The sequence below is a fragment of the Aythya marila genome, assembly GCF_965140915.1.
Source record: "Aythya marila genome assembly, chromosome: 1".
NCBI classification, from domain to species: domain Eukaryota; kingdom Metazoa; phylum Chordata; class Aves; order Anseriformes; family Anatidae; genus Aythya; species Aythya marila.
In genome coordinates, this window is record NC_139042.1 from 7,250,925 (window position 1) to 7,271,428 (window position 20,504).

The window sequence follows — 20,504 nt, forward strand, 5'->3', positions numbered from 1 at the left end:
ACAGATAACCATGTAACATACAAACTAAGCTAAAGCTTACCTCAAATCTGCCTATAAATGAATTTTATCTGCACTCTGTACACAAGAATTTTACAGCCAGTGCTCTGGAGCAGTTGTTCCTCAGGTGATCCCCTAACACTGGTTCCCAGTTTAGGAGTGAGGATTAGCATTGGTTGAATGAAATACCAAAATAAAGCATTCCCAGTGTATTTCAATGGCTTTTAGACTAGCTAACTGCATTTAAAGCTTTTAGAACATTAGAAGAAATATTTTTCCAATATATTGCACTCTCTTGAAAAACACAAAGAGGACAACCTCTATCAAGAGCACATCTGCACAAAATATAGTACAGGCTACATCAGCTGTACTGGGAAAAATACAAGGAGGGAGATCAAATAAACAATGTAATGGTTGACAATTGCAGCATGGTACACCCATCAAATTATTGATGCACTATTCTTTGTGATGTTTACCACTACAGAGCAAATTCTGAAATTGGATTGTTTGTTCAACTTTACATGAAAATTTCCTTTAAACACACTATCGTAATAGCTGATGAGTAACATTTGTAAGGCTGCTGCATCTAGAGGAAAGCATTTGGAATACAAAAATGTTGTTGACACACACACACACAAAAAATACTAAGGGAAGTTCTTAAAAACAAAAAACACACAGTGTCTTAATGTCTGTCACAACTGAGGAAAGCTGTATTTGCAAGCCGCATGTACCAAACTGGGGCCATCTGGGGATGTTTGGTCAAGCAAGAATGCAGATCACAATTTTCTTCTGGATTCTTCAAAACACAGGCTTATAGCTAAGTAATGTCAAAATAAGAATTCAAGCCAGGAGGTTAGTGAAAGCGTCCCCTCCCCCACCCCTTTATTTTCTGTAAAAAAAAAAAAAAACCATCATCATATTTAGTGTTGTGCAGAATGACCTGCCTCTTCAGTTTGTTCAGTTGTCAAACAGCACTTGAAAATTTCATCTGCTTTCATATCGTAGGCACCTGTCTATACAAAGTGCTTGCTAATGCCAGTTCCTTGGTTAGTGGTAGGCTGTGTGAACCCATGGCAGTGAGTTATAAAAGCTGTCTATCGTACAGTGTCTGAAAAAAGCCTGTGCTTGAAATAACCAAGTTATTTGCCACTACAGAATTTTACAATGTTTACGCAAAGACATTGCAACTTGCACAGGAATCCATTTTCAGGCACTTTTTCACTGACTTTCAGAAACTCTGCCTGCATAAATACTGTTGGATCGAGCCTAAGCTTGATATCACAATTTCAATTCCGGTTGCATGCAACTTCTACATCAGGCTGAGAGATGCAGGCAAATACCTCTCTCAGTCATCTTGTTGCCATTTCACAGCTCTTCAGCAAAGTAAGGAGACCCTGTAAAAACTGTCTCCAGAATATTTTATTCAGTCTCAAAATTTCCATTTTACAGAAATAAAACCTCTCAAAAATATACATCTCATTTTTATTGTTAAACCACCATTCCTCACACACATCTTCCTAAAAAAGAAAATATGTATCTACTGTTGATCTCTATTCTTCTCTCAACAAAACAAAATCTATATTTAACACAGTGTGTTTGATAAAAACATGGCTTTATTCTGTATGTCTCCCTATCATCTCTTTGCCACCCCCCATATCTCTGTACAATACAAATATATATCATGATATCTATCAAGAACCATGTTGCTGGATGTCTGCAGGGTTTCATATCCTTGAAGTGGAGACTGCCAACCTGATTTTAATCACATTTATGTTGGATACAAAAACAAAATCCAGGCTCCTGGTTTAGGTTTCTTGCAAAAACCATGCACTTTATGTGCAATTAAATAAATGCTCAGTAAGCCTATTCAGTTAAAAGTAAAGATTAATTATTTTAATAAGTTTGCATTACCAGACACAGGTTACTCTTTTATAATATTTTACAATTATTATTATTATTATTATTTTAAATATAATATATATGACTACACTGTGGTAGTGTTTGTGGTGAATAACATGAATATACACATTGATTAATTTATAGAAGTATTGACACATGCATAAACATTTGTATGTGGATATTAATAAACTGAGTCAGCATTATTTTAAGAAAAAGGGTTTTTTTTGGTATAGATATCAGCACATTTGGACATAATGGTCACCTGCTATGAATTGCCAGATTTTGATTATCCAAATTGAAGGAACAATATCTCATTTAACAAGCTACCCAGAATTTTAAACTGAAAAAGGAGAAAAAGTTTATATAACAGTATAGTATAATTGTCTAACTTGGAATATTCTGTTAGATCACGCATAATCTTGAAAAAAATATATATATGTTCTTCCAATGCAAATGGATTTCTGAAGTTTTTGCTATAGAATGTTGGGGAAAAAAATGAAAGATAATATTTATAAGTGGTTATTTATCATAGAATCTCTGTGAAACAACATATTTATATATCCGTTTGATAACATTCTATTTAATTTGAAAGTGAAATGGCATTTGATAATGAAGTGTTTGTCACTTAAAAAAAATGTTTTGTTTTATTTTGTTTTGTTTGTGAGGTGCTATATAGTGTGTATATATCTATATTTTTTTCCTTTTTAAGTGCAATGCCTATAGTATTACTATATCAAATTGAGACGAATCATGACAAACATCATTTTCACAACTTGGGAAATGTTAACATGCTACATTTCTTTCTTTGGAAAAGTAAAAGAAACTATCACAGAAAACACATTTTAATTTAATTATATCCTTAGGTCATTAAAGTAATATAATGTGCATGTCAGTCCTCTTTTCATACACAGATTGGTTTAATCCTACATACACATTTTTAACCTCTGGCTTTCTTTCATATTTGCTTTGTTTTGAAATTGCATGCTGTCTGGATTATTTGTGCATGACCTCCACATTAATTTCGCATTGAATGTTTACATACTCAGAGATTTTCATGGATCATTTATTCTACATGTGCATTTTTTTCCTTTGTTTTCAGTTATTGAACTTTAAATATGCTTGAAATGTAAAAGTGGCATGAAACTTTCGTGACACAAGTAAACAACAATTTTAATAGATTTTCTGATTACCTTCATATCTTTAAAAAAAAATACATATTTTAAACTACATTTTATGTTGTCCCTCCAAAATGTAATAAAATGAAATAACATAAAATAATAAAAAAACAATCTGAAACCCTAAATCTGTTCCATTTCAGATCTGGAGACAAATACTGCTTATATTTTTTTGTTCAAGCAATCCCAAACACATGAGATTGTTTCTTTAAATGAGCTGAGAAAGTCTCTGCTGTCTTGGAGGTGATACATGCAAGATCATGAGTCTGAGCTTTGCTTATGTTCTGTATGGGAAACAGCACAGGACATTGTCTGACAGACAACATGGATAACTTCAGTTAAGCACTGTCTATAGCTCAGCATAGGTTCCCTCTGGAAATGCCAGCTTCTGTCAGTTGACTACACAAGGATCTTAACTCCTCATTTAGTATCTGAAATAGGAGTTCCAAGTAGGTATATACTACTTTTACATCATAATGTGCCATGAACCCTTGCAACTGTTTATTAAGCCAAACTTTTTGTCATGTAAAAAGGACTTTTTCCTCCATATTAATTCCATATTTGAAGAAATATAGTGATATGTGTTGCTCAATATGCAGTGTAATAATGCTTATCAGCAGAATCCCAGCTCTAAAAGACATAAAACTAAAAGCATATCCAGAGGAACCTAATGAGTAAATATATACATAAAACAGAAAATAAAGTGATTTTTTTAATGTTTTCCAAAAAAAAAAAAGGTATTAAAACACACTTAAGAAGTTGCCAATTTAGAGAACAAATAAAGCACTATGAAATCATATATGATTGTAATGGTCACAGAGCTGCATTCACACACCTGCTAGAAAAAAATCAAATACTTCCTCTTTCCTCTTTGCAGCCTATTCTTTTTCAGCTGGTTCATTAATTCTGTGCACAGTCTGCTATGATTAAAGATGAGTGGCTTGATCTCAAAGCATGCTAAGCCATCTGTAGCCCTTTATGTGAGCAAGTCAAACACAATACCTCTCAAATAAGGAGCTGAAGTTTGTCATTCGAGACTCTGTAATTAAATCGATCCAGTCTCCAGGGGCTTTGCCTTCAACCTGCAGGCTTCACCACAACCATTCACCACCTGTGATTCTTCCCATCCACTTGGTTTGGACTGATTTGAGTCACTACAGTTCTCTCCACTTTTACAAACTAGTTGTTTTGTCAGCATGAGTGTGACAACAATTAGACGTCCCTGTTTTTGCCCCATGCCTTTTCTCCTTCACAGTCATTCAATGACAAGCGTAAAAAGAACTTCATCTTTTCACGAAAATTCCCATTCTACAAGAGCAAGGAGCAGAGTGAGCAGGAAACAAGTGATCCAGAACGTAAGTAACCTCTTGGAGACGATGTCACATGCAGCACGAAAAATGGGTGACACGCACGATACCAGTATCCCACACATCTAGGCAAATACATGTTGTAGGCAGGCAGGAGAGGTATTACTACTGTGACCAATGTGTGACTGCAATTTGGATCCAGCTGGTCCTTCCTTCCTCGGAAAAATAATTTTTAGAAGAATGAAACAGTGACCTGAACATTTGGAAGAATATTTCTTCACTTTCCTAAAAATATGTGGCTCTTGAAAATCATTGTGGCACCTGTGAAAACCCAAACCTGGCTCTAATTAAATATTTCCAGATCACAACTGGCTCAGAATTATGCAAATGTGATTTATTTTAGAATACTGAACTAAACTGTTACTTTTTAAAAGTTCTGCTCAAATCTCATTTGTGCCTCTGACATTCTCCAAGTTGATTTCCATGGACAGCTTCACTGAAAGTTTAAAAACTAAATGAAGCATCTGCACTAATAACTTAAAGAAGTAAATTGGATCTTGGAATGTGTACCTCCCCAGGCACTTACTGCCTGCTTAAATTGTACGTATAGAGAACCAGCATTATTCAAAATCTATGCTGGTTCCAAGCCCAGAGAATTCACTTTTTTCCTTAATAATTCTCTCCTAAATTTTCTGCCAAGGATTTTTTCTGGGACTTTATTGGGTTGTTCTTTCTTCATCACAGCTAAAAAGCCATGTGTAGTGGTCACTGCCTCTTTCATTGGCTGCATTCCCATAAAACATGGGCTTAACGTTGTTTCAGAAAGAAAAAGCAGGGATCCAGATTGCTCAATCAACATGGTCAGTCATGGTAGTATCCATTTCAATTCCACTGACTTCTTCCTTCCTCTTCTGCGGCTGTTCTTCCTTTCTCATTGCTCTCTCTGGGGACTTCCGTGCAGGACATCCCCGGATTAGGTGACGACGGTTATGGAACAAAGACTCTGAGTAAGTCCCCAGGAATGGTCACTGTAAATCTTTTTTTGTTTTGTTTTGTTTTGGCTTCTGTTCCTTCTCTGAGGACCCTTCACTCCTAGCATGCAAAAGATAGAGTTTTATTTGTTACCCAGCTGTGAATGCTTAAAAAATGTTTCAATTGTTTTGTTCTGCATGACAATATTAAATAACATACAGCGTATCAAGCAGACACTTTCACTTCTTTTGTAGTAACACCTTTTGTTTCTGACAGTATGTTATTGTTCTCATCATGGCAGTTCCGTAAAGTAGCATACCTAGAACTTGTTTTGCTGCCTAAAATGTACTTCTCAGCAACAATCCCTTCCTCTCCATCCAAAGGGAAAGCTAAACATTTTAGCTTGATCACATCCTGAGGAGATCAATAGAAAATTATTTTATGCTGTTGCTTCTGCATTTTCAGCTTCTTGCATGGGAGTGTTTGTTACTTTGCTGGATTTTAGATTAGCATTTGTTATTAGTGGAAGAAGTCATTTGCAGGCTAGAGAAGACCATGCCTTCTCCAAAGCTAATTTTGGACCCATTTCACCATTAGCAACCTATTCTCTGTCATGCAACCTTAATCAATTTCTTTTTCTGATGCAGTAATCCTGTCTCAAGACTTGGCATTGCAGAATGTGTAACATGTCAGATAAATGTTAAGAAACAATTTTGTTGCCTTGAAAGTTAGACCAGAAAAATTGTACAGAGTGAAATATTTGCAGCTGATTTCTATATAAATAGCTACGTTACATGCTGTATCCAGACCTAAATAATTTAAACAAAATGGCACTTGCATGTGTTTGGCTGCTTCTTCCTTCAGTTCTTATTCTTTTTCTTAAGTGCCAAGTAATTGAAGCAAAATGTATGTGAATGTTGACACTGCATCACCTACTGTTTTGTATTTGCTTTTTAATTACAGGAATGCGCATCCATGCACACAGTTTTACAGATTATTCAGTTCCTGGTTGATTTTTTTATGGAACATTTTAATGGTTTCTGTTTAAGCCATAAAGTATCTCACCATTTAAAGATGAAAGCTTCTTCTCTTGTGTGAAGAACAGTTCTACAAGACCAATTTTCTCAGTGATAGACAGCAAATGTTACTGACACCTGAATTTTACCATTCTGTTTCTTCAAGGAAAGTGCTATAGTAGTTCACTAGGAACAAAGGGAGAACTTTCCTTGCCTAAAAAGAAGTAGAATATTTCTGATTTGCTAAACTCTCCTGAATATCTGTGTCCTTAGAAAGATGAATCTTCATAACATCCAGACACCTGAAAGGAGATAACTAAATTCTGCAAATTGTTAGGGGAAAAGTAGCACAGAGGTATTATATAGGCTCTAGTTTCTCTATTAATATTACAGCTACCTTTCAATTACTGACATGCCTCTGACATTCTAGCCCCATCCAATTTTCACTGATATTAAACTAAGATATAGTTTTTAATGACAGTTATTGCTAGGAAGGATATTTGTTCGTGTTTAATAAAAATTTTCAGGGCCCTGTATAGCATAATGGTTTGAGGCAGTCCCTGTTAATTTGCTATGAAATGTCCGAAATTCAATACATGGTTTTGTTTAAAATGTAAGTCTAATGTTTTGAAGCTTCTAACTATGACAAAGACCAAATTTTTCAATTATTACTTTTATCAGATATCATCCATTCTCGTTTCAGCTGCTCCTCAAGCTCTGTCAGTCCCATGCTATGAACCCCAGCCATTAGATGTGTATGTGGGGGAACGCAGCAGCTTGCAGAGAAGGGATGGTCTTGGCACAGTTCCTATGCTCATCCTCCACGTGTGGTCTACTTTGGGTTCACCCCAGTGGATTCTTGACTTTTATGGTTTACCGTTTTTCACTGGGAACATCTAGAGGCAGTTGAAGACTGTGGGTGACCCACAGGCTAATCTGGCCAGTGGATAAGTGCCAAATATTGGATTAATTTTGGTTCCTGGTGTTTGTCAGGAGGTGACTTATTTGTACCCATTGACCATTTAACCACCCGTTTCTCATTCTTATTCACCCAGGGCAGCTCCCCACGATATAGCCATTATAGCATTTGTTTCCAAATGCCCTAATCCAGCTGAAAATTTTCGACTGTCAAATGATAGTTCATCTGCAAAGTTTTTCTATCAGAGGTACTATTAAAACTACTGTTTAATGTGAATCTGAAGACCTCCTGGAGACCATAAAGCATGATCTGACTGATGATAATCAGCCTGCTGACTGAACAACCACTTGGAACAACCACTTCATATGCTATAGACTGCACTTTTCTTTAAGTAATGTAATAATAGAAAAAGGACACCAGAATTGTCAAATCACTAGTGTATCCCACTGTGATAATTCTTTTGTTCCTATTCACCCATGCAGACTAGTCTGGTAAAGATTTTTATACTTTAGAAGTATTAAATTCTGAGGCTGTCTGAAGAAAAAAAAAATCTTTCTTCCTTTTTTTTTTTATTTATTTTTGTTTGTTTGTTTGGGACAGGTTAAGATAAACAGTTGCAGTACTGGACACCAAAACCACTTTCATGTCACTTTGTTAACCCCTTGGGATAGTGCAAAGTGATGAATGCTGGAGACAGATCTCTTTTAGTTTAGACGAATAACATGAACAGACACTCAGGTTTCGTGAATTTAGCCGAGTCATCCAGTGAGATGCAACTGGATCATACTGTACTTTGAAATTAAATTATAAGAGATATCATTGTCTCATCAAGAAATGACATGGCTTTGCCATGATGCATATCACTAGATAACGTAAAATCTCTTTCTGAAACTCCACTAGAGAGAAAGCTTTCATTTTAACTGTGTAAATTATCTAAGATTTTCAGGTGATGTTACTGTATAGTTTTTATTTCCTCTCTGCACAACTACCTTTGCATGACTGTGGCAGTTCTTTTGAGTTTCTGCGGCTCTATGGTGCTTGGTTATGTTCTTTAATTTGCTGTACTGTTCTTGCAGAACATGTTTCTTCTAATGCCAGCGATAGTGAAAGTAGCTACAGTAAGTTACTGCTTTCATTAGAGTCCTTTTACTTTGCATTGCTTGTTCTGTTTGTTTCTTTTATTTTGTTTCTCTTCCTGCTTTTTTTTTTTTTAATGTTAAAAAAACAGTTGAAGCAAATGGCTTGAAATTCCTCTTTACAACTACATTTGAGTACAAAGCTATAAAAGAAAACTGTCAACCTTTATAAAAAAAGAGAGGAGGGTTGCTACTTGGGATGTATTCTGGAATATAAAACCAAACCTGGCCTTGGGTAGTCTGTGAAAATCAGGATTATTTGGTATAGCAACAGGAAGTTTATTTCAGCAAGCAGGAGGACAGTTTCTTGATGACCTTTTCAGAGTAAAATTGCTCTATAACTGCAGGCAAAACTGCAAAAGATACTCCTTACAAGGTCACAATTTTTACTCACATTTCAGAATACCTGTATGTGCAACTAATAAATCGCCCCCAGAACTCTTCTGAACCTATAATTTTGGCAGGATAGGTTTCCTAATATGTATTGAAGTCTTCAAAGAAGGTAAGATAGACCTTCACCCCTTAAGTACTGCAACTGAGTGACATTGATCCCCTATAAGTGATGGTCCCAACCCTGCAAAGTGATCTGATTTGGATTACAGACTACATGTGATCATATAACCTAAAGATAGATTGTAAATTGGGGGTAATTATTAGCAATACTCAAAAAATTAACCATTGTAAATATTTTTCTGGAAGTGCTGAAAAGTAAAATAAAAAATAAAAAATAAGAGTAATTAAAAAAATCATTGGAGTAGGTTAATGGAAATATAATAAAAGGTAATTAAAGAGAGAAAAATAGAAAATACTTACTAAATCAGACAGTTGTTTAATTCCCTTAAGCCATTTGCTTAGCTTTAAGTTTTCCACCAGTCACTCGGCACTTGTGCTAAGTACCCGCATACATTCAGGTAATCATTGGTATCATACCTTGTACTTACTAGTCTTGGTAGAGTGCATAGCAGTCAAGCTCTATTAATAAATACTCTTTTGTTTCAGTAAAACAGCTAATCTTATGCAATTCAGATATGGTAAATTAGTTTATATTCTCTTGTATTGCAAAGGTTTTATTGGAAAGCAATTGCCAGAGTCACAAGATAACAGTAGGCACTTTTGAACTGCTGAGGACCAATTCTGAACCATTTTATCTTTTCTCTGTCCTCTACTGGGGAGGAAGGGAGGACTTTATATTTGAAATATAAGATGCTCCTTCACCAGACTGACTTTACAATCATGACAGAATCAGTAGCTTAAATTTTCAAAAGTTTCCTGAAGTCTCTTCCAAGTGTGTTTATTTCAGAGTGAGAATGTAAAAACCCAGATAAGAATCTAGACTGGTGGCTGAACACACCCCATTCCTGATGAACTGTCCTGAACAAGTGACTTAAGATGGGCACCCAAGTACAGCTCAACATATGGGACAGGTCCACAAAACCTACTTCCCAAACTGCATCATAACAGGTAGCCTGTTCTTTGTTGGCTGTGCAATAACTTGAAATAAAGTGTATGTTCTGAGGTGCAAGAACAGGGATAGAATCACAGAATCACCGAATGCTTTGGGTTGGCAGGGACCTTAAAATCCATCCCATTCCAACCATCCTTCCATGGGCAGGGACACCTGCCACTAGACCAGGTTGCTCAAAGCCCTGTCCAGCCTGGCCTTGAACACCTCCAAGGATGGGGCATCTACAGCTTCTCTGGGCATCCTGAGCCAGTGCCTCACCACCTGCTGAGTGAAGAATTTTCTCCTTATATCTAGTAGTTTAAAGCCATTCCCCTCTTGTAGTTTAAAGCCATTCCCCTCTGTCCTATCACTGCACCCCCTGACAAAGAGTCCCTCCCCAACTTTCCTGTAGATAGTGGAAGGCTGCTGTAAGGTCTCCCCAGAGCCTTCTCTTCTCCAAGCTAAACAAGCCCAACTCCCTCAGCTTGTACTCATAGGAAAGGTTCTCCAGCCCCTTGATCATCTTTGTGGCCCTCCTCTGGACTCGCTCTAATACTTCCATGTCCTTCCTGTGCTGGGGGCCCCAGAGCTGAATGCAGATGTTTGGGGTAGTCAGTTGGGACATAGATGCTTGGAAGGAAAAGCACTGCCCACAGCAGGCATCTCCTTCAAGGTTGGTTTCCATCTGGGCAAGCTCCTGTCTCACCCCAGCAGCATTCAGAAGCATATTGCCTGGAGCTGGCCAGATATTACTGGTGTGTCCAAAAACTGCTGCCTGGTGGAGGAGATGCAGGGAGTAGTTTCTTCTCTGCCTGGGGCAGAGCTATGACATTTAGCAGTCAGTCTTAGGTTAAGCAAGTAAAAGTGGCTTTAAAATCCAGGAGCTGCTGCCCAAAGGGCCTAGTTTCATTTGCTAACGATTCATTGGTGTGTGTTGACATGACATTTGAAGGCATGACCTCAGGCAGCCAGCAACTTTGGACACCAGCTTTTTGAAATTACTGTTTTAGATGGCCACGATGGCATGTCAACTCTAGCCTGACCCTGTGTTCAATTAGTTCAATTAGACCATGTAATATGAACGTCTCCTATGGGGATTTATAGCCCTCCTGAGTCCATCTGGCTACTCTCTGAATCTCCAGGCTACTCTATGTCAGCAGTACATCCCATCACACAACTCATTGCAGCAAATCCTCTCTCATATGAAGGCTGAGAAAGCTGGGAATGTTCAGCCCAAAGAAGAGAAGTCTCCAAGGTGGCCTCATTGCAGCTTTTCAATACTTTAAGGGGGCTTATAAAAAAGATGGAATGTGACTTTTTTACTCAGGCAGATAATGATAGGACAAGGGGGAAGAAGACAGAATCAGAAGAATCATGAGATAGAGGAGAGCAAGAGAAGGGTGGCCACAGAGAGCAGCTGACAAACAGTGAGGGTATGGAGATAAGAATGATGGAAACAGTTTTCATATTTCACTGCAGATCTAACTTTGTGGGACAGTTGACAGAGGACACTGCATGGTAGAAACCTATCCATACCCCTCACAGTAGTAATCAGAACTAGTCTGTGAACATTGCCTTCTAATTTATTTACTTTTACAAAAGGAAAATAATGGGTGTTCAGGATAAAGTTAATTCCTGGCGGAATAAGACAACATGCAGCTATTTCTGCTCTTCTTTTCTGCATCTGGGTATCTGGAAACAATGCCAAACCTCAGTTGCTGCTACAGAACAAAACTTATTTTAATTCCGTTTTGGGGCAGACATGTTACAAGGCTGTTCTTCAGTGTGATTTAGTGCCATTTTGAGGAGAATTTGACAGTTCAAGGTGAAGGACTACGGGTGTTTTTACCAGGACACCACGTACATTGACCTGCAAACTCATTTAGCCCTAAGTCTGTGCACTGGTGAAAAAGGATGTGAAGCTGAAAATTCTTGTCAAGCAAATATAATAGTGCTGTAGAGCTCAATGGTTTTGCATAGGGCTGTGACCCTAGTATAGTGCCCCATTTTTTTCTCTTCTGTTTCATAAGGAAACAGTCAGGAAGAACAAGGGGTTGCCTGCCCATTGATTTCTGAACTGGGGAATAACAGCAATTCACACCTTGCTAGTACAAAGAAAAGTGGGTGGACAGGAAATGGCTGGCAGGTGACACATGTACACCTGCAGACATTCATATTTGTCCCTGTAAAAACAGTCCATCTGGAGTCCAAAGTAAAGTGTTCTGCATTATCTCTAGTGGGTCTCCGGCAATTGCTTTAACATGTTTCTCTAACTTTTGCTTCTCGTGATGAGCATCTAGTGAAAAGTAGCTAGTACTGAAACCTTTATTACTTCATCATTCCTAGAACCATTCCAAATCAGGGGTACAGCTACACAAAGTGATGCTGAACATTTCTGAGAGCTGTCCAGGATGTGTCCTGTACAGTGATTAATAGACGGGTTACAAACTGACTGGGCTTTTTCTGAGACATATCCTGATGCATTCTTATTTATTGAGTCAATATCCTGATCAACATTTGAGTATTTGGCTGAAGTATTCCATTGCTCATGTTTTGGGTTTGGAGATTGAAAAATAATATATTTCTTATTTCAAGATATTAATTTATTTGAAAAATCTCTTAAGTGGTCTCAAGAGAAAATCCTTGGACCACTCCTTAGGAACAAGGCTGTTGCAGATAGTAAACCTGCTTTCTTCTGTCAGTGCTCTCAGCATTGGATTTGAAATGAGTAAAAGAGCTGGAATCAACTGTAGGATTCCCTTCACCAGTATGGATCCCTAAAACAGCCATCACCCTCTCAGTTTCTTGCACTAGATTCAGTCTGAGGTTAATGGAGACACAGAAGGATTTTCAGAGAACAATTTGTTTTGTCCTTAAGCAGATAGCTAAAACAAACCAGCTGAGTGTTTTCCTAAACATGTGCATGCCTCCTTCTTGACTCCAAAGGAGCTGAGCAGCAATCACTATTGTGCTTGTCTTGCAAGAAGGGGAGATGGCAGCCTCTCCAAATCCTTATCTTTATCTCAACAGATAACCTTCAGACCCACCAACTTCAGGGGGAATCAAAAACATACTTGATAGTTGAACTTGGCCCTTTCTGAAAGATTAGAAAGCATTTTTGAGCCAGGAACAATTCTGGCCTGATCTAAAAGGGGCTAAGCTGCCACACAGCTGCTACTGCCTTACATGGGTCATGTTAATATGAGGACTATAACCAAGTTAGTTGATTTGCACCTGTTATCAGCAGAAAAATCAAGTTTTCAGAGTTGCATATGAAAGCCTGGTCTAGCAGAAAGTTTTCCTTCTTAAGTATAAATGAAGCCAACTTTGACTTATTCCCAAACCAGCTAATTAAAAAATGATTGGCAGCTTATTCTCAACTGTATAACTTAAAATGTTCTAATTTTCCATTTCAAATCAAGCTTGTAAGAACATATTTTTTTTTACCATGGACTCATCAGTTTTTATTTTTCAAGACATTCTTTTCATAATGGCCATGAATTTTAAGTCTCTCCACCGCATATGTGTGATAATGCTTTCATGCATAGTTCAGTAAAGGTTTTTACAGCTGTCATCAAAATTACACAAGCATTACCACATCTATTTAGCCTAATTGCATAATTGGTTGTGATTGCATCAATTACTTAGAGAGGCAATACATGACTAAAAGTTTAAAATAAGAAAAAATTAGAAACAACAATTTTTACCCGCTGTACTTGGTCAGCAATTCATTCTTGTCATGAGATCTGAAGACTCAGAACAAGGCTTAAAGGAGTCCTGATTATTATGTTAGGCCACTGATTAATTAGAGCACTTGCATTTCCTCTTACTTTCCCCATGGGCTTGTATATTATTCAGGCATACTTAAATTTGTACAAGTATTGAAGTTTCATTGCATGGCTTCACAAGCTATATTGATCTTAAACATATAGTACTGATAGACCACTTTTCAGTTATAAGTTCATTCTTAGACTTCTGATGATATTTTTATACATTAGATTTCCAGTCTTTCATAGCTATCAACGTATCTGGAAAGGCTATGCATTTATTTAGGTAAGTAGAGGTCCAAGGAAGGGATTGTGAGTCAAAAAGAGTTTATGAGATTGACTTTCCAATACAGACTGTGCAGATGAAAGAAAACAAGATTTTTTTTTTAATTTATATTTTATCTGTCTTCAGAAGCACTACTCATTTATTTTTTATTTTATTATTATTATTATTTACTGCCCTAGATATCCTTATGGTTTTTTTGTTTGTTTGTTTTTGTTTGTTTGTTTGTTTGTTTTCATTCACTACCATTAATAGGATGCCAAAAATCATGGATTTCCACTACATAAGATACATGATGAGGATGAGCATTTGGTTAGATGGTGGCTGCACTTGACAGCTCACAACAGCTCTCCTGCCCTGTTACACACGCACTGGATGCAGTTACACCAGCACTGTGAAAGCTCTGGATGCTCTAGCAAGGCAGTAGAAAATGGTGCCTTTTTATGTGTTACGTGAAAAATGCCTAAAATGTCGCAGGAAACTGTTGCATTCTACTGAAACTGTAGTTTCCAATCTTTCACAGTGTCTGCCATCTAGCCAGAAAGGGAAAATAAAGACAACTCTTTACATCCATTTCAGGGTTACTCTCTGAAACACCATAAGATCCTTTAATGGGAAAAAATGAATCCTTATGAAACTCTTCTGACCTCCTAGACTTCTCTGTTCAGTTTTTAGAGGGTACAAGTTATAACAAACTCCAAGTTAGTCTTCTCTTCCTGAGCATGAGAACTCACCAACAGGCAAACCAAGAACAAAGGGAGCTGGAGCCATAGCAAACCTGAAAAAGTGAAAGACCTGCAGTAATTTTATTTATGGTGTATTAGATTAAAGAAAGCTTACTTTTTATTTCCCCTCTTTCTTTATCTTCTCCCTTTTCTTCTCTTTTTGACTTCATGGAATTTTACTGAAGAACAAGAGATTAAGCCCTACAGAAAGGTTTTTTTGTTTGTTTGTTTTTTGTTTTTTGTTTTGGTTTGGTTTGGTTTGGTTTGGTTTGGTTTGTCTGTTAAATTTCACAACAATTTTCCAGATCAATACAGCAAACCTGTGCTAATTAAGCCATTAATGTAGGTGGTAAATGAGGCTTAGTCAAATGATAAATAAGAGCCTGTGTCCTGCTGAATTTCATGCTGTGTCACACCTCAAAGCCATCACAAGGTTATGGCAATCTGATTATTGATTGACTCTAGAGCTCTTCATTATACTTAATACTTTATGTACTACTTCAAAACTGTGCAGTACTGAGAAGAGATCATTAAAGACTACCATCTGGTACTGTTAATGTGCATATCAGCCCCTAAAGACTTACAGGATTTGGTCTGGACAGTGCTTGAAAGGATTTTATTCACATAGAAACTTAAGCTTCCCGAGCCCTTTTTCTGGAAAAGTAAATTACTGGAAATGGCACAGACTTCCACCATGCTCACATCCTGTGTAAGTCTGAAGCTCAGTGATGAAGAGCCTTTCCTCAGGAAGATCACAGAATCACAGAATCACAGAATTTCTAGGTTGGAAGAGACCTCAAGATCATCGAGTCCAACCTCTGACCTAACACTAACAGTCCCCACTAAACCATATCCCTAAGCTCTACATCTAAACGTCTTTTAAAGACTTCCAGGGATGTTCGTAAGTCCCCATGCATCACAGTCAGCCTCAAAGTTTCTCCTTGCTTGCTTCAACCCTTTCCATTGGCTTAAGCTACAATACAATTTGAGTGGGCTGGAGTTGTTTCATTGCCTTCAGTCTGTCCAAGACTTCTGCGAAATTCCAGGCTTGTTTGTCTCTTGTTTGCCCGTACCTGTACACACTGTGTGGATACAGTGACAGCTTTAATATGTGGACATGTCTTCCAGAGACTGAGCAAAACAGAAGGTAAAATCTGTGCTGGCTTACTTGTGCTGGTTATAAATCTTTGCTGAAGCAAAATATTAGACCACAGAGAAAAATTTAAACAGTGTCAGAGTTCTTGGAAATTTTCTTTTAGTCCTTGTCACCATCACTCATCATCTGTTTAAAAGCAGATATCTGCAGCTGACCTTGCTGTTTAAATGCCTTTATGGGATAAAGAAGACACATACACTCCTGACTTTTTCCCTCATCACAAAGTAGACATCTGAAAGAAGTCAGATGACTCAAGTCTTAGTATAAGCACTTGCCTATTTGCAAGCACCTACTGACTCTATCAGGTACCTAGAGACTAGCTCAGGCTTAAGCACTTGTGATACAAGTTTCTGAAATTAGCTGAAATGAATTCCCCCCCCAAAGATCTGTACACTATTGATATAAGTATTCTGAAGTTTAAGACTGTATTTGTGCAGACAGTCTCCCCTCCACATGTTTAGTATGTGATGGTTTCATCTCAGGCTGTTGAAAGCGTAGCTTTGGCTCCTGGGAGCTGGAGGACAGGCAGTATAAGGGCATCCTCATCCAGCCTGTTGAGTGAATTATTTCATCCCCAGGGAAATGGGGCATCCTGAGTTCTATATCACCCCCAAAATTCCCAGATAAACTTAACAGAAAGTAATAAAATAATAAATAATAAATAATAAATAATAAATAATAAATAATAAATAATAAATAATAAATAATAAATCTGATGCATGAAACCTATTGCAGTAATAATTCTAGTTTTTTAACTTTACTGAAATTAAGCAAGTGATCACAGTATCAAATATTCACTAAGAAATAATCCATTATCCACGCTCTCATATGCTATGTTGCCTTTACCTCAAAAACTGTCTCATCTTTACCTTTTATTAAAAATGGTGCTTTTTTCTCAGCTGCTTCAATACCATTGCTAGCTTGGAGTTGACCCTGTATGTTCTTGATCTAACACACCACTAATTTTTAATATGCTTTGTCTGTACTCTTTAATTAAATTCTTTTTACTCGGAAGGTTTTCTGACATGTTTCTTACTGCCGTCTATGTAATATATTATGAAAAAATATCTCTGAGCAAATTAGATTTAAGGGGAAAGTTGAGGGGGCTAAAGGGGTCGGTAAGACTAAACCACCAAAACTTGTGTACCTACCTGGGAGCTAGGCATTGCATTCTATAGAAGTCCTGTTAATATAGTTAAGGAGCCTCAAGAGTGACTCAGATATCAGTCAGACTACCTCAGGGTGAACCGTACCTCCCTCTAAATCCTACCTATATCATCCATCAGGAATCATGTAGCACTCTTCCCCTCTATATGCACACTTTGGTTTGTCAGGAGCCCATCAGAATAATGTCATACAGACTCATGTGTGTGCAAGCAGATGACATGAAGGCAATCCTATTTTGCAGAAGCACAGCTGCCCATAATGACACCCTTTCTTCCATAATATCTAAATTTGTTACAAAATCCCAGCTGTGAATCTTCTCAAAAATGAGCCCCAAACTGAGGAAAAATAAAGTCATGCTTTTAAATTTGATAAGCCTAAATCATATTTATAACCTGCCAGAGCCCTTATGTGGTACCAAGCATGTGACAATGACCCCAAAATAAAGATGTGCAGGAATTATTCATGCAGTAGATTGAAGAATCCTCCCTCTTCTCCTCTCTCACTTTTGTAGAGGAAGGGACAGCAATGCAGGAGGGCTGTACACCTGCGCCCAAGTCCTAAACCATATAGTTCCACTCGTGTCTTGTGTCAAAGTCCTCTGCTTTGGTTCCCAAAATGTCACAGTGAGGCAACACTCTCCTAGCAACAGTGGAGGGAGTGTAAGGAGTGTAAATATGACGCTTTTGTGATAGTTATCTTCAGGTAAAGGGTAAGGGTCAGAGAACAGTTCATAGCTGGATAACAGGCTGTGAATAAACTGAACTATGGAGTTTACACACAGAAGAATAATCAGCCAAAATGTACATTTTCTGAGGGTAAAATGTTCAATTTAGGTAGCCTATGTATATGTCCTGGAGCAGTGTGTTAGGGTCTTAACAAGTGGACAAGCAAAACAGTTGTATCTGAAGTTTCTGCACTATCCATGTAAACAGCCTTGCTATCAAGTCAATGCATGAGGTTTTACTGCCTACACTATTCTGGATCATTGAAAAAGCCCAGTTTCAGCGAAGAGAATTGAAATATATGATAGGGGAGGGAGGGAAAGGGAAAAAAATGATCTCAGCAGCTTGAAGTTTTGAGGGGCTTTGGAATGGTTCAGGTGAGCACAGTTCCAGAGAGAAGTGTTGAACCCAATCTGCCTGTGTAAAGCATTTTATGAAGCTTCAGTTTTGGAAGCGTTGCATGTCAGCTTCAATCTTGTCTTTCTTCTCTCATCAGGAGGCCAAGAAGACTGCATCCTTTCTTATGAACCTGTCACAAGACAGGAAAGTAAGTTTCTCGTGCTTTTGTGTCACTGTTCCTTATATTTTTCGTTTTACATGTTGGGGACAGTAGAGTAGTAAGCCCTGAAATGGCAGGCCCAGATTTTCCACGGCACCTTCTTGTCCACTCAGGCCATCACATGAGTAAGAAATGACTTAAGGGTGTCCCTTGCTATCTAAATCTCCTCACTATATATGCCTGCTTCCTGACAATCCCAGGACTCCCCCCAGTAGGCTCCCATGGCTTCTACTAATGGTGTTTGACAACATCTGCATGCACCATCACTGAGCTCTGAGCCCTGCCAAATGAGTAGTACTGGTTCCATTTTCCTTAGACATGTCAATAAAAAATTGATCTCTCAATAAAAGCTAGACCTAAGATTTGACTTCAGACTGGACACTAGTCCCATATAAATTATCATTAAAGGCAGCAACTTAACAATAAAGGCAGCAACTCTGCTTAGTACAACTTTGGGAATATTTGCTGTTATTGCCACTAACATCATCAAAATGCACCTTTCTTTTTGTTTGCCAGTTAATTACACCAGGCCAGTTATTATTCTGGGTCCTATGAAAGATCGGATCAACGATGATTTGATATCTGAATTCCCTGATAAGTTTGGGTCATGCGTACCACGTAAGTATGATTTTATTCTTTGTTCTGCAGCAGAGTCAGTTGTATCCCTTGACGCCATGCATTAACTGGATTGAGGTGAAAGCAGCATCTGCAAACTTTATGTAGAGTTTCTCAAAAGCCATTTTTCCATCAGAGGAAAAAGGTCAAAGGAACAAACGCAAAAAGATTGTGGAGGTCTGTGTATGACGGTTATGTGGTAAGGTTTGGTAGTGGGTGGGCTGCAGAATGGCCTCTGTGAGAAGAGTCCAGATGCTGCCTCATGTCTCCCTTTAAATAGGGGGCCTTTTAACCACAAACTCAGTTTACTAATCAATTAGTCTTTTATTTCTTAAACAAGATAAAATGTTGAAATACTGGTAACACATAAAATGTTTCAACTCGGTTAAATATCATCCACCAACAAAATTATGAAGTAGCCTGTGACTTGTGTGAGATCTAGCCTGCCTCCTCTGAAAGCAATACTGGTCCCTGAATTAAGTGGTGTTTATATCTTGGATCACTAGAGGTTGTTGAGTGCTTATTGCAGTCTCTGATTACAGTCTTACTTCATTTAAAGATGTTGGCTCTGCAAATACAACAGCTTAAAATGGCTAGAGATGAAATCAGAATCAGCCTTATAATTAAGGCTAAATTAAATTGATGAGATTGCCATTCATTTTTGCTGCCACAGTAGGATTGGTTTCACAATATGAAATGTGTTTTGCATTTGAGTGTGTTTGTGATCATAATGAAAAAAGTGGAATTCTAGCAAATGCTTATTATACGTTATCCTGTGATTATTATTGGTTAGAGGTAGACATGAGAAGGTATCACTACAAAATGACAACTTTGTTGTCATAACTCCATTAAAAACAAGGTGTAGTAGCCAAAGATACTCCCAGATGGGGAGCACCTCTACTTTACAGCGTTGTCAACTGAGTAAATCTTAATCACTGCATTTTTGCATGACATGGTTTTATAGACTTCTTGATCCTTTCTTTTTTTTTGTTTCATGCAGATACCACACGGCCAAAGCGTGACTATGAAGTGGATGGGAGAGATTATCATTTTGTCATTTCAAGAGAACAAATGGAAAAGGATATTCAAGAGCACAAATTTATAGAAGCTGGGCAGTACAATGATAATTTATATGGGACTAGTGTCCAGTCTGTGAGATTTGTGGCAGAAAGGGTAGGTTGGCACCAGCTTTACTGCCCATGCAACATGATCTGGTGTGTGGCCACATTGTATCTCAGATATGCTTCTTCTGCCAAAAATATAAATTATATGAAAAATGTCATCCTAATATTTACAAGATTTATGATGGCTCCACGTGTAGAGTCTCTAACTTTGAATGATAACATTCTTGGCACAGTTGGTACCTAGATGTAGTGCCACGGATTCAGCAATTTAACACAGTACCTCAAATACATCCCAAAACAGCCTTCCCTCTTCCCTCTATAAGACAGGTAAATAAACTTATATCACTTCCACAGAGGCAAAGAATGAAGCCCAGAGAGATTAAATGACTTGCCTCAGGTGACATAGGGAGTCTTTGACACAAACAAGAATTGAATTAACCAGTACAGAACATAGATATCATATTATTATTATGAACTGATTTTCCTCATTTCTGAGAAAAATCCATCACCACCCCCAGTAA

The 20,504-nt window shown here is 37.7% G+C and overlaps 1 protein-coding gene across 7 annotated transcripts in view; it reads left to right on the forward strand.

The window, feature by feature from the left end:
* The window catches only part of DLG2 (discs large MAGUK scaffold protein 2), a gene marked incomplete at its 5' end in the record, with an annotated part of 1,037,476 nt that overhangs the window by 1,008,440 nt on the left and 8,532 nt on the right, over positions 1-20,504 (forward strand). For 3 of the 7 annotated variants that reach the window (XM_082764782.1, XM_082764779.1, XM_082764783.1), the window contains 4 exons: positions 5,340-5,385; positions 18,182-18,232; positions 18,761-18,862; positions 19,860-20,032. In XM_082764782.1, coding sequence (XP_082620908.1) covers positions 5,340-5,385; positions 18,182-18,232; positions 18,761-18,862; positions 19,860-20,032 — 372 coding nt within the window. Of the gene's footprint in view, positions 1-4,326; positions 4,427-5,339; positions 5,386-8,361; positions 8,404-18,181; positions 18,233-18,760; positions 18,863-19,859; positions 20,033-20,504 lie in introns of all 7 variants that reach the window. The other 4 variants (XM_082764780.1, XM_082764778.1, XM_082764777.1 and 1 more) reach the window with 3 other exon arrangements.